Source organism: Ailuropoda melanoleuca, chromosome 8 (assembly GCF_002007445.2).
Source record: "Ailuropoda melanoleuca isolate Jingjing chromosome 8, ASM200744v2, whole genome shotgun sequence".
Taxonomy (NCBI): Eukaryota; Metazoa; Chordata; class Mammalia; order Carnivora; family Ursidae; genus Ailuropoda; species Ailuropoda melanoleuca.
The window spans coordinates 61,625,715-61,640,022 of record NC_048225.1 but is presented as its reverse complement, the minus strand read 5'-3'; the positions used below and the strand labels follow the sequence as shown (position 1 = coordinate 61,640,022).

Here is a 14,308-nt window from a genome sequence, read left to right as displayed (position 1 = left end):
GGGGTTGGAGGAAATGCGGAGATACAGGCCAAGGGGTACACACTTCCAGTTACAAGAGTAATAAGTTCTGGGAACCCGATGTACAGCATGACTGCAGTTAACAACACTGTGTTATATACTTGGAAGTCGCCAAGAGACTTGGATCTTAAATGTTCTCACTAAGAAAGAAGCTAATTGTGTGAGGTGACAGAGGGGTTAACTAATCCTGTTGTGGTAAGCATTTCCTAATAGATCATGTGTTTCAAATCACCATGTCGTATACCTTAAATTGACCATGTTATATGTCAGTCATATCTCAATAAAGCCAAGAAAGAATAATGCCTGTCTTGCAATGTTGTTATGGAGATTAAGTGAAATTAGGTTTGTGAAAACCCTGGCATGGCGTCTGCATGTAGCAGATTCCCTCCCGCCTCTACTCATGGTGGCGGTTCAGCGGGCTGACCGACCACGTGGTCTCCTGCGTATTTCAGGTCACCGTTCAGTGGCGTGGCATCCAGTTTTTGTTAAGTTTTCCTTTGTCTTGTGTGTTTCAGGTTCACGACCAATATCCAGCGGAGTTTGAATTCAATCTCTATTACTTAAAGTTCCTGGCTTTCCACTATGTGTCTAATCGCTTTAAAACATTTCTCCTGGATTCAGACTATGAAAGATTAGAGCATGGTATGTGTTTGCACTCCCTTGTTCCATCTTTTTGTTAGTTCTGTGTGTTTTTAATTAAGAACTCTAATAACGTACTGCCCCCGAGTGTAGCAAGGCCATTTTAGGGTTTTACCCCTAACTATAAAGATATAAAGGAGTGCCCACATTCCCCCATTGTGTGCTGTGCTAAGTCTTGGGGACTGCAAGTGGTCATCCCTGGAGCGCCGTAGAAAGGTGAAATCAGCTTACTATTTTAACATCTCAAAGTGGTATCACTGTTTGAAGAGAAACATTTGACTTTGTTTTTCCATCCCTGGTACACTCACTCTGGTAGGAAAAGCGCCTGCCCTTGGATGCAGTTTGAATAGCAGGAAAGGCCATGGGCTCCAGAGCAAATAGACCAGGGTTCAATTCCAGCATTCCCAGTACCAGCTGAGCCCTTTGGACAAGTTAGGTGCCTCTCTGAGCTTCCTCAGTGTCCTCATCTCTAAAATGAGGACAATAATAGCACCTACCCCTTTGGCCATGATGATCACGTGAGGAAATATTTGTAAATTTCTTAGCACAGTTTCTAGTTTTTAATAATCACTCATTGAATTTTAGGCATCCCCATGATTATTATAATTTTTAATAGCAGTAATACTTAAAAGAGTAGATTTTTAAAGACAGCCCCTGTGAAAACATTTCCCACAGGATCTTGTTAAGAAGACAATAAAGGGAAAAAAAAAACGCTATTTTCAATGTATTTACCTGGATATTCATAAAGAGAACTCTTCTAGTGGCTGAAAACATTTACTGATGTTCTCAGTTTAAAATACGAAATCAGAAAATGTTGTTTTCTGATTTATTAAATGGTCTAGTATGATATTTCATACTTTGGTAAAGGAGACAGCACTGGTTCTCACTTATACTCCAGACCTTTGTTGACTCATGGAATTGTCGTTCCACATGTCATAATCAGAAACTTTAATTTCTTAAGCACTGTGTGTTGAGAAGACATTAAGGAGAACTGATTACGTTGGACACTGGAGTCACTTGGAGAACTTTTAAAATGACCAAGTATCTGGGACCCATCCTCAGAGATTCTGATTTAACTGGTCTGAGGCAAGACCTAAGCATTGGGATTTTTTAAAGCCCTTGATTTTTCTGATGTGTGGCCAGGGTTGAGAACTACTACACTGGACCCTGCAGTTAAAAGGTAGACAAGAAACAGTAATTAGTCTTGGGGGCCTCTTGTAGGATTTTGTGCAGCCTTGGGCTTGAAACATTCTTTTCTGATCAACTGGTAAAATGCTTCTTGACTTTTGACTGAATCATTACATTCAAAGCAAGACAGCACTGCCAAGAGAGGCACCCTTCCTGGGCCTTTGAAGAAATATCCTCCTTCCTCACCCTTACACGTCTTCTCTGTTAAAACCAAAGTGAGCTCATGTGAGCGGCAGATTGACTGTTCAATAGCTACAAGGGTAGGATCAGAAAAGGCTTGAAGCAGCCCCCGTCTACATTTGGCTTTTGTTAAGTCACCCAAAGATACAGACCACAACCTTCTATCATCCAAAGTCTCCCTGACCACGATTTGCAGTATATATAAACTACTAAACAAGAAACTTTAAATGGCTTCATAATGAACAGCTGACGACTAGAAAAAGAAACCTAAAATTATGTTTTTAACTGAGCTTCATCACGTCGACTTGAAGTCCTTCCCTTTTCTCCTGAAAAATGTGTAGAATGACTCCTGGCATGGAGCTCTGTGAGTCTAGATATAGATGTGGGATGTGGATTAGAAGAATGCTAAATACTTGGGAAAAGCTTATCAGATGTTTTCCTTCCATTTGGGTTTGTTTCCCTATAACTGTGAAGTTCATTCCTGTCCTTAGCTTTGCAGTTACCTCCTGCGTTTCTGCACATACGTTGCTGTTTTGAGAGCCATACGGTAGAGTTCACTTTTCATCTGCTACATGCATCATAGTTTTAGGCAGAAGTTGACTTATTTGATTTTTGTTTTATTGATTTTTTTTTTTTTGGATTTACAGGAACTTTGTTTGATGATAAAGGAGACAAGCATGCCAAAAAAGGAATTTGTATTTGGGAGTGTATTGACAGAATGCACAAGAGGAGTCCCATTTTCTTTAATTATTTATATTCACCAGTGGAAACAGAGGTACAGTAATAAAGTACTTATGTTTCATTTTCTGAATATTTAGTGTTAAAGTTTTCCTTACTTTTAAGTATATATAAGCTGTTTTTTTCTAAACATTGGACTAGGAAGCTATTTAAAATATCAGAAGCTGTTTGAAAGTTTGATACACCATGGGTTTGGGTTATGATAGAATGGAGACTATTCATCATATTCTTGACCGCAAAAGTTAGGAGCTGGACTCCCAAATCTAGAAGGGGTAACTTAAAGAAAGTCAAAGCAAGGCAACTTTCCACAGGATGAAAGACCAAACAAAACTCGAAACCCCATCTGGTTATCTAAGCTGAAAGAAACTCTAAAATACTTTAGGAAAGATTTCTTTAAGTCCATTTATACCAAAGCCATGGAAGAACCCCTTTGGGAAGCAGGGATGTTTGGAGCCCAGCCCAAGAAGCATGACATCTCAGGGCACCCATGCTCCGTGATGCACGTCTACATGAAGTAAGCTCCGGGATGGGACTACCACCTTCCTCAGGGGCAAGAAGGCCCCGTCCTTGGCTCCATACATTAGGACCCCACTCTGGCCTTTCTCCAGCAACCCCCTCCTCTTAATGTGCAGAGCACAAGAAACCAAGTGTATGTGTTTAGATACCCCTTCTTTATCTAAACCATGCTCTGGTACCCCAGAATTTCTAACACAAATCTAAGCTACTCACGAGACTACTTCCAGTCTATCTCCCAAGCCGGTGCATGTGCCCCTCAGCTCCAAGGGTACCCAGGTAGTAGCTGTTTGCCGGGAGTGGACAGACTTAAGCTTTGTGGGCTGGGGTGTGTACACATTCATAAAAGACCCTCAGAATATAGGACAGAGCCAAAGTGAGAGGAGCAGAGACTTGGGCCAAGCACTGGGAGATGTGACCAGCTTCCCCAGTGCCACCACTTTCTGGTGTAGAATTCCAAGGAGTCGAAGAGATCTCATTTTGAGCCTGGTCTTCCAGGTCAATAGGAAGCTACATTTATCAAGGAAGGAGGAGAAATATATTTTATTTAATAGTTTATCTTGATGTATAACATTTAAATATTTAGACATATGGTATTTGAACATCCATTCATGCTCTTGCCCTGGACCCTGCAAATGTTAGGGGCTGGCCTGCCTGTAAACTTGAGGTACCTTGAGGTCAAGATGAAACTCTATTTCAGAATTCTCTTTGAGCAGGCCCTGAAGCCCAGTGTAAATGTCTCCAGCCTCAAGAAGTGGGATTACTACGTAGAGGAGACCCTTTCCACAGGGCCTTCATATGACTGGATGATGCTGGCCTCCAAGCAGTTCCCCTCCGAGGACTCTGAAGTGGCCGGAGGAGCTGGGCCCCAGAGCCAGAGGAGAACGGTGTGGCCGTGCTATGATGACGTCAGCTGTGCTCAGCCCGATGCACTCAGCAGCCTTTTCAGTGTAAGTCAGGCCAACGGGGACAGGCACGCAGGGCACCCAAGGCCTCAGGAACCAGGCTAAGTTAAAAGTGGTTCGCAAACCTCTAGACATGGCTCTCCTCACTCTGGGCCAGTGTTATATGTGGCACCCCAGAACGATGAGGAAACCAAATTTGCTCCCCAGCAGCAGCGGGGGACCAGGCTCAACTACTGGAAAAGAGTCAAAAAAAGTAAGTTTTCCGGCATTATGAAGAAGCAATCAAGCAAATGGAGCAATTTGCAGCTTCCCAGCTGTTTAAGCTGCCCAGCAGCCTGAGTCAGGCCTGGGTTATGGCTTTTGTGGGTGCTTTACTTCCTCTGGTCAGAAGTGTGGGTAGTTGATGGCCTCACGGGAGTACTGCCAACCGTCTTCTCCAGGGAATATTCTGGAGTGAAACCGTCCCAGCAGTAGCCACCCTGATGAGAGCAGCAGCCCCGAGGAAAGCGTTTGAGCCCTGACCTGGGCCAAAGAGTTCCTGAAGCATGTTCGTCCATTCTTCGGACCGGGAGGGATATGCAGCCGCAGCAGAGATGCGGTCACAGAGGCAGCTGCTCCGCCCTCCGGCTCCGCTCTCCGAAGGGAATGCCATCCTCGGGCATTTCATGGTTCATTCTTTCCACATCTGGTTTTAAATCACCAGAGCTGGGGTTCCTCTCAAGGACAGACCTCTACCTCAGCTATTTGGGTTTGGACACCCGCCCAGCGCTTGACCTTTTGCTGTGGCCGTCAGATTTCCTGCAGGGTGGCCAGTGTGAAGGTGTTTGGGATACATGTTTTCTCTTTATTTAAGTGATTCTGTACAAAAAGGCCTGATTTCAGATGCAAAAAAATCACCTTTGCCTCAGTGCATCACACCAGCGAGAGCTCCCACCACTGTTCCTGGCTTGGGAGACCTCTGAGGCCACTGACTTAGCTACCTTCTGGCCACGATGTTCACCGGGCACAGCACAGAAGAGATTGGGCTCTGGGGCACATTCTGATTTCTGTGAAATACTTAATGTGAGAAAACTCCTCTTAATTACTTCGCAGGAAATTGAAAGATTGGAGCATAAATTGAACCAAACCCCTGAGAAGTGGCAGCAGCTGTGGGAACGAGTAACAGCGGACCTTAAGGAGGAACCCAGAGCAGACCGTGTGAGTTGATAAAATCCTGTGAGGGGCTACTTCTGAGCTTTTTGAGGGTGCTAGGTCAGGTGGGGCCCACTGCCACAGGTAACCCAGGTGGGTTTAGGGCCAAAGGGAGGGGTAGAAAGGGAGGGGTCATGCCCTGGAGGTCCAGGGCAGAAGGTTCCAAATGACTGAATACTTCCTGAGTGTCTCACTTGACCACAGTGACATAATACTTGTGTTTCAGGGCCCCGCATCCAGGGAAAATTACTGGGTTCTTTTCTATCTGCACCTCTGCGGTTTCAGCTGATTTTCTTTTTTTTTTTTCTTTTTTTTTTTTTTAAAGATTTTATTTATTTATTTATTTGACAGAGAGAGAGAAACAGCCAGCAAGAGAGGGAACACAAGCAGGGGGAGTGGGAGAGGAAGAAGCAGGTTCCCAGCGGAGCAGGGAGCCCGACGCAGGGCTCGATCCCAGGACCCTGGGATCACGCCCTGAGCCGAAGGCAGACACTTAATGACTGAGCCACCCAGGCGCTCCATCAGCTGATTTTCTACCACATGAGTGGGGAGGGGAACACCAGGACCATCTTCCCTTCAGAGAAATAGCCAGAGATAAGAAAACATTTTTTAAAAGACAAATTATGCTGCTTTCCGTTGCTCACACCCCATTTTCTGTTTTTCACACCCCCTCTTCTGTTTTTGACTTAAACTTTCATCAGGCATGTAGTATGTGCGAGAAACGGTGCTGAGCCCCACCCACACGTTAGCGTCCTATGCAAGCCACGGTGAGGTGGTGGCGTCCCTGCTCACGTGTGAGGGGACAGGCACAGAGATCACACACCCATACTTGTTCCAGCCACCATCACATCCACGTCAGACTGGCTGCAGATGCAGCAGAAGGGAGGTCAAGACAGCTGTGAGCGTTCTGAAGAGGACTTCCGATGTCACAGAGGGACGGAGAGGGGTACAGAAGAAAGCCTCTGGCATGCTGAGAAGGGATCCTCCAGGCACTAGCTCTTGCCTGCAGATGGCAACTCAGGGAACTGTTGTCAGGCCACAGGCAGGTGGTATCTGACTGCTTTAATTCTCAGAAAAATAAAACCGTTTCTTGATATTTTTTCTGATTATGAGAATGAGATATATTTATTCTTTTAAAGAAGACAACACACAGATAGTTATAAGCAAAGCATAAAAATCACCTTACAATTTGTAGCCTAGAAATAAACCTCACAAGCTGTCAAACTTATTGTATCATTCTAAACACACAAATAAAAGGGATTTACTGTACATTCTATTTTAAAACCAGCTTTCTGGGGCGCCTGGGTGGCTCAGTTGGTTAAGCGTCTGCCTTCAGCTCAGGTCATGATCCCAGGGTCCTGGGATCGAGCCCCACGTCAGGCTCCCTGCTCAGCGGGGAGTCTGCTTCTCCCTCTCCTTCTGCCTGCCGCTCCCCCTGCTTGTGCTCTCTCTTTCTCTCTCTCTGGCAAATAAATAAATAAGATCTGGAAAAATACGTACACGAGGCAGACATGACCTTCCATCTGTCACTACATATAAATCAGCACAGCAGTTTTAATGGCTGTCTAGAATTCCATTCTATAGAAATACCATTTTTTTAACCAGTCCCCTAATGATAGACATTTACGTTGTTTCTGGCTTTTTACTATTACAAGCAACTCCAGGATAAACATCTTTATACGTATATTTTATTTAGTGTTCCAGTTTTCTCGTTGAGATGAATTTTTAGAAATGAAATGATTGGATGAGTTGCTCTATAAAATCTTTATAAAGCTTTCCTAGCTCTTTTTTTTTTTTAACTTAAAGTGCAAATTTATCATCTTACAGTTTAGGGGGGTTTTATTTTTTTTATCAAAGTGTAGTTCTTTTTCAGCCCCAGAGACACCCTTCAGGCTCCCCAGGAATTGTGTCTACCAACCTGCCCTCCTGTCAGAAGAGGTCTCTGCTGCAGCTCCCAGACAGCGGTGCAGGGCAGGGGCACAGCGCCAGCGTCTCCCCGTCCAATGGCGTGGACCGCAGAGCAGCCACGCTGTACAGCCAGTACGCGTCCAGGAGTGAGGAGAACAGGTGGGTGTGCCGAGCCACCCCCCCCTGCCGTAAGCTGGGCCTGGGCAGGACAGCCGTCCGTACACTTAACACGGACCTGCCTTCATTCTTTCTTGGTTTCTGTTGTAAATGTGTCAGATGGCTCTTTGAAGAGGAAAAATCAAAATTACAACTAAAATAATATCAAGAGGTTATAGCGATTTGTGGTGGAGTCCTGGTTATTATTATCTCATGTCTGTCAGATCGTTCGAGGGAGTATGTGTTAGTCAGCACTTTCTTAGCGGCGGACGTCAGAAGTTCAGCTCATGCTAGCTTAAGCAAAAAGGAATTTACTCACATAGACTGGGAAGGCCAAGGACGTGCCAGTTTCTCACACAGTTGTCTTCAGGCTTCTGTTCATTTGCTGGCTCTGTTTTCCTCTAGGGGTTGCGTCATTCCCAACATGGCACAAAAGATGGCTACTGAGAGCTCCAAACCTCACAAGTTTGGTAATTGTAGTGGAAAGAGGCAGTCTTTCCCCAAAAGTCTAGTAAAAAAGATTCTGGAGAGAATTCTGATTGGCTTTTTTTGGACCATCTGAGGGAAAGAGAGGCTTGACAATAACAACAGACATCCCCTTCACAGCACTTTTTAAATGAAAAACCAAAATTAACTGCCCTGTCATCATTTCTTCTAGGTCCTTCGAGGGAACACTTTACAAAAGAGGGGCTCTGCTGAAAGGTTGGAAGCCCCGGTGGTTTGTGTTGGATGTAACAAAACATCAGGTAATAATACTGTCAAAGCCTATAGAAATCACTTCTCTCTAGGCTAGCGTACGGCCTCACTCTACCTTGGAACTGACCGGTCAGCCTGGAGGCAGGTACACATTTTAATTCTCAACACATTCATCTCTAAAATGGGGTCTGTCGAGGGCACCTTAGTTAAGCGTCCAACTCTTGATGTCAGCTCAGGTCTTGATCTCAGGGTTGTGAGTTCAAGCCCCACATTGGGCTCCACACTGGACATGGAGCCCACCTTAAGATAAGAAAAGATAAAATAATGGGGTGCCTGGGTGGCTCAGTCATTAAGCGTCTGCCTTCGGCTCAGGGCGTGATCCCAGCATTCTGGGATCGAGCCCCGCATCGGCTCCTCCACTGGAAGCCTGCTTCTTCCTCTCCCACTCCCTTGCTTGTGTTCCCTCTCTCGCTGTCTCCCTCTCTGTCAAATAAATAAACAAAAATCTTTAAAAAAAAAAAAAAAGAGAGATATAAAATATAAGCTAAAATAAAAAATAAAAATGGAGTCTGTTGAGAAAGATACAAACTGGTACCCCTCTACAGTGTTCTGGTAGGACCTACACCTAGAAGACCGTTTCCAGATAAAGATCTTAAGATGGGAACCACATTTCCCTTAGCTCAGGGCATTTCATAAAAGTTGCAGAGTCTCTGTGGAAGAATATAGAGAATTTATTTACAAATATGCAATGGAAGCCCTTTTGGGCGGTTGCACTTTAAAATAACAATGTCTCTGAAATCATAGAGAATACGCTATGGAGATAAGTTCCATTAAACCACTAAATATAACATAGGACGATGTCATAATTTTTCTGTAATTTATAATTACAGCAAATTATACTTGCATTCTTACCAATCTTTTGGATTTCTTTAACATGAAAAGTATACAGTTTTCCATTTAGACCTACTTATACCCATGCCTGACTGGAGAGACAGAGAAAAGTCTGAGGCCAGAACTGCAGTGACAAAGGCAGCAGACACTTCCCTACTATGTAAGTTAGACAGTGAAATCCAGTCCTGGCACATAGTAACCACTCAGTCCAGTGTTGAGCTACTTACTGTGTTTTTCAGAAATCATTTTATATCTACATGCTATTTGGCAAGTTATATTTTTATATAATATATCTTGAACATATTTTCCTACCAGTTCATAAAGATCTTCCTTATCATTTTTGATAAGTTACAGTATTCCATATTAGTGATAAAATTAACCAACCATCATTTAATGAACGAACACCCCTACTGAAAGACAGATACATCTTTTCCCTGTTTAGCTAATAAAAACAGTGCTGAAGGAACCTCTGTCTGTGTCTCTCATGCTTGTGGGAGTGTTTCTGTAGAGGTGAGAAGAACGTTATCAATAAGGCATAAACATTTTAAACTTTAGTTGCTGTTGCCAAATTGTAGTTCAAAAGGTTTCTAACAATGTTTGAGAATACTTAGTGCCTTACATTCAACCTGAATATTATCAGCCATTTTTAATATTTCTTAACCTGAGTAAAAAGTGAAATCTTACTGATTTCATCACCTACCTTTCTTTCATCAGAAAGGTTGCTCATCTTTTCAGAAGTTTATACGTCATTTGCATTTCTTCTGTGACTTGCCTGTTGAGATTTTTTTATTATTTTTCTACTAGATTGTTTATTTTTTTCTTATTGATTTCTAGGAATCCTGTATATATTCTAAACAACCTTTTTTATATGTTACATATATTTCTTACAATTGTCAGTTGACATTTAATTTTATTTTTTAATATGTAATATTTTTATGCAAATTTTTTTAAATGTCTTTTTCTTCCTTTCTGTCAGCCACCAAGAAGCAAACAGTGTTTTTATTTTCTTGTTTATTCTTTCAGGCATAGGTTAGCAAGATACAGAGGAAAGTATTCAAATACATTTTGAAAAGCCATGCATTTTCCCTTTCTGTGTCTCTTACGTCCCATCTGTATCCTTTTGGTTCCAGCTGAGATACTATGACTCAGGTGAGGACACAAGCTGTAAAGGCCACATTGACCTGGCCGAAGTAGAAATGGTCATCCCTGCTGGCCCCAGCATGGGAGCCCCAAAGCACACGAGTGACAAGGCTTTCTTTGATGTAAGTTGATCTTGTCTTTTCCTGGCTATGTCTGTACCTGATTCCTTACAGGCCATCCACCTCCAAGAATTATGGGGCCTCAGAGCAATCGATGGTGATAGCAGATAGGTTGCAAACCCCCTGGCTATGGGAATTGCTACAGAACTTGAACTCAGCACTCAAATCCCAAACCTGACCTCTCCCAGCTGTTCAGATGTCTCAAAAAGGCTGCATATTGCTTTGCACAAAGGACTTCTTCAACAGGTGTCCAGCCACGTACAGAGGCAGATGAATTCCCTGTTAAATATTGTTAGTTATTTCACTCACCACCGACGGTCAAGAACAGATGCTACTTCCCTTAGGATCCAGTGGTCTTCATTCTTGACCATCCATAAAAATTGTCCTTCGTCATACATGATGACTGTTTGCCCTAACATCTTCAGCAGCCCTTAGGTGAGCCTTCGGGCATTTTATGGGCCACATGATAGGGTTCTTATCTAGTTCCCATAGCCAAGAAGGGCTTCATAAAGAGCACAGTCATACTCCGGGGCTCTGTTCTGGCTATGAGGCCATTTCCCTGAGTCCGGGCTTCCAGTGAGGCCCCAACTGAAGCCTTAGAGAGGGGGCTGGAGAGGGGACAGGAAAGCCAACTTCCTCATGGCGTGGATGAATCTGAGGCTTCCCTGAGAAACCTAGGGAGCTTCCGTGGCACCTTTGCTGCGTTGGTGCAGTGCACGGGAGAGGCCAGAGACTCTAGCCATTCCTGACCCTCCGCCATAGTCAAGGAAGGCCCCCAGGAAAATGCAAAGTTAGGCTCTCCTAGCATGTCCCCCTTTTCTGCCAGTACCCTTCTGTTAACATCTGCAGTGACTCTAGAGACCAGAACCACAAAGTGACTGTAAAGGCAATGACGGTATAGTCGTGGAGGGTGGGGAACATAGAGGTTCCGGGGCGGTGTGGAAAGGGAAGTTCACTGGGACTGATTCACACGCTTGCCCAAAGCCATAGAACAGGCCTCCCCTTCATCTGTGCTTCTCTTCATTTGATTTTGTAGCTCAAGACCAGCAAACGTGTGTATAACTTCTGTGCACAGGATGGACAGAGTGCCCAGCAGTGGATGGACAGGATCCAGAGCTGTATCTCCGATGCCTGATACCCACGGTCAACCCAAGCAGAAGAGGGAGGAAGGACGCACGCTGTCCGACAGAACAAAGCGCATGATCCCTCGAGGAGCTGACAGCTTCCTGCTTGGTTCTCAAGACTCATCCCAGGCCTGAGGCTCTCCTGCCCAGGCTCACCGAGTGCCCTCTTTGAGCCGTTGCTATGGCTGCTCAGCCTGAGTGAATGTGTCACAGAGGGCTGGTCGAGAGCCCCCGGCATTCCCTGTGTCTTGCACTAGGTCGTTCTAACAGGGTCTTAGTGGTTAGGGATCAGAAGAATGCTTCCTGAGCCAACCGTCATCTATCTCCTAGGCAAAATGGCTACCCCTTACTTGACTCCTTCTTCATGAAACTAGATCCTTTTTGTTCCCAAGGTCATAACTTCCTTGGAGATTTTTCTGACAGGCAAATATCAAAACTGTCCAAGATGATCGTACATCGTGTCCAGAACAGGTTTCCCAGCAGAACAGCTCCTACTCTTACCGCCTGACCTTAGAGACACTCAGTTCTTGGCGCTGCCAGAGGTGCTCCCCTAACCCTGCTTGGCCATGGGGGTCGCAGCAAGGGCCTCAGTGCTCACACAGGATTCTCCTGAAGGAAAAAGAGGGTCCAGGGAATGATGCAACCGTGACCAGGCCAATGCAGGACAATATTGCTTCCAAAACACTGAATTTTCTAGGCCAGAGGTGCCCTGAGGATCCAGGACTTCGTGTTCCTATGTATTCTTCTGGTCCCTGACAGCTTCTTACCCAGAATAACATGCAAAAAGCCGAATGCACTAACTCACAAAATAAACACTTGCACTGAACTCTTAATGAAGTGAAGATGTTGGAAAGACGGAAGCCAGCTGTCCTGGAGCACCGCGCACCTGTGACAGGCTGTAGACGGCAGTCGCACGGTGCCATGATCAGATGCCCAGACAGTGCTTCTGCACGTGAACAGTAAGAACGGTTCGTAGATTTTCTTTACTTTTGATAATGTTGTCTTTGTTCAGCTTAAGACCTGAGGAGTGCTGTTTGTTCACCGCGAGTGGCAGCGGCGAGATCTCTGCTTACCGCTGCAGCCAGCCGGAGTCAGGGGTAGTTAGATCGTTGTTTGGAAATGTTAATATGTTAAATACCAAACTAATATTTCAAAAATATGTATATATGATTTCTATATCCTTGTTTTTCAGCTAGCCTACGTATAATTTAATATAAAATTAACTGATTAGTTCGTAAGATTTCAGTAATGAAAATACTTCCCTTTTTAAAAAACAAAAAACCACTCTGTCTTTGTAGATTACAAATAAACCAGATTTTCAAATTTAAAATTATCTACACACTAGGAAATAGAACTGTGTTAATATATAAGAAATTGGGGAATAACAAGAATGAAGGATTTTTCTATCGTTTTCATTTTATAAATTGCCACCTGTGAAAATGATTTTGCACATTATTTGTATTTTTTCTTTGTATATGAAATAATTTTTGTACTTTGTAAACTATGGAGCCCGTTGTACCTTCAGCTATTTGAGACTGTACACAGTGCTTCTTTTCTAACTGGATTCTTCTAACTTTCGTAAACGTGTTACATGCCTTCCATTCACTAACCACCTTGAATTAAATTTATTTCTTAAGAAAAAGCACCCTCATTTGCTGTGAAATAAAACTCACTGTGTAGTGCAGAGTACTCAGAAGGCAACATTCAGGATTTATGTACGAGACTTAAAGTTCGGGAGTGAAACGGCCCATTTCGGGCCTTGCTTAGGAGGTCACCAGACACACGGGACATGCGGCATGAGTACTGGGCTCCGGACGCACTGCCGCCGAGCTTACGTAAGAGACCCGCAGCCACCCTCCCGCCCACTGCCTCCCGTGAGCCGTGTGAAATCGGCGGAGTCCTTTGTGTCTTCTGGGTCACGGGTGTACCACCGATGGTACGGGGCAGTTCCTGAGAACTGCAGGCAGGATAGACCGGGCTCTAGTCGGGCGGCTGGATTTCTGCTTCAGGAAATGGTTAAACAGCACAAATGAAGGATCAGCAGTTTCAGCTCTGGACCAACCAGCTGCTTCTAGTTAAGCCCTTGAGTTTACCTCGGGGACCGTAAGTCCAACTCCACGCGGAGCCAGCAGACGCACGTTCTCACCTCGGGGCCGAACTGCTAAGTCTTTCGATACCAGGAGCGCTCCCGGAGCCAGGCGGAATGGCCCGGAACCTTCCGGTTCCCTCAGGCTAGAGGGCTCAGGCGATCCAGGCAGGCCCTCAGGCTTCACGGGGCCCAGGATTCTGCCCCTGCTGCGTCCCTGAAATTCAGTCACAGGGGAAGCCACTGAGATTGGGGGGTGAGCACAAGAATATCCAATGCCCTTCACTCCTCAGGTCTTAGCTGTGAGGGGGAGAAGAGCGCTGGATTCCAAGGAAGAAAGATGAGGGCCTGGCACCTTGTAAGAAGCTTAACCGCCACCACCCCTCACCTCTGGCACTTGTGACAAAGCCTTTCTACGGCTGGGCTCTTGAAAGATGCAGATCTTGAAAGGAGTGCACTGTGCAGGTCCCACTCCCCAAACCCTTTGGCCCAAATTCTTTATCCTCACTTCCCCAAGTCCTCCGCCCAGTCCTCTATTCCAGAGCTAGAGCTTAAACTGTTCGTGGCACGGCACGTTTGCTTCGCAACAGAAATGGACGTTTCTAGATACTTCACTGAGAGCTCTCCTCAGAGTTGTTAAGTAACCCCGTCATCCCGTAAAGAATTTCTGAACAGTCTCAATGTGGGAACCAGGAAATGCCTTCGGCAACAGCAAGCGGAGCTGTGACTCAAGCAAAGCGCAGGGCAGAACTGCTGGACACAGGCCTTGAGCAGCACTGTCCAACAGACACAGTGCGAGCCCTAGAATGTGTCGTT

General features: G+C 44.9%; 1 protein-coding gene across 6 annotated transcripts in view; it reads left to right on the top strand.

Annotated features, from left to right (window-relative positions):
- The window catches only part of SBF2 (SET binding factor 2), a 453,500-nt gene extending 440,443 nt beyond the window's left edge, over nt 1-13,057 (top strand). For all 6 annotated transcript variants that reach the window (XM_034666548.1, XM_034666550.1, XM_034666549.1 and 3 more), the window contains 8 exons: nt 534-660; nt 2,673-2,800; nt 3,993-4,226; nt 5,274-5,378; nt 7,246-7,439; nt 8,095-8,182; nt 10,154-10,285; nt 11,319-13,057. In XM_034666548.1, the coding sequence (XP_034522439.1) occupies nt 534-660; nt 2,673-2,800; nt 3,993-4,226; nt 5,274-5,378; nt 7,246-7,439; nt 8,095-8,182; nt 10,154-10,285; nt 11,319-11,417 (1,107 nt within the window). In that variant the 3' untranslated portion in view covers nt 11,418-13,057. The remainder of the gene's footprint in view (nt 1-533; nt 661-2,672; nt 2,801-3,992; nt 4,227-5,273; nt 5,379-7,245; nt 7,440-8,094; nt 8,183-10,153; nt 10,286-11,318) is intronic.
- Nucleotides 13,058-14,308: the final 1,251 nt, after the last annotated feature.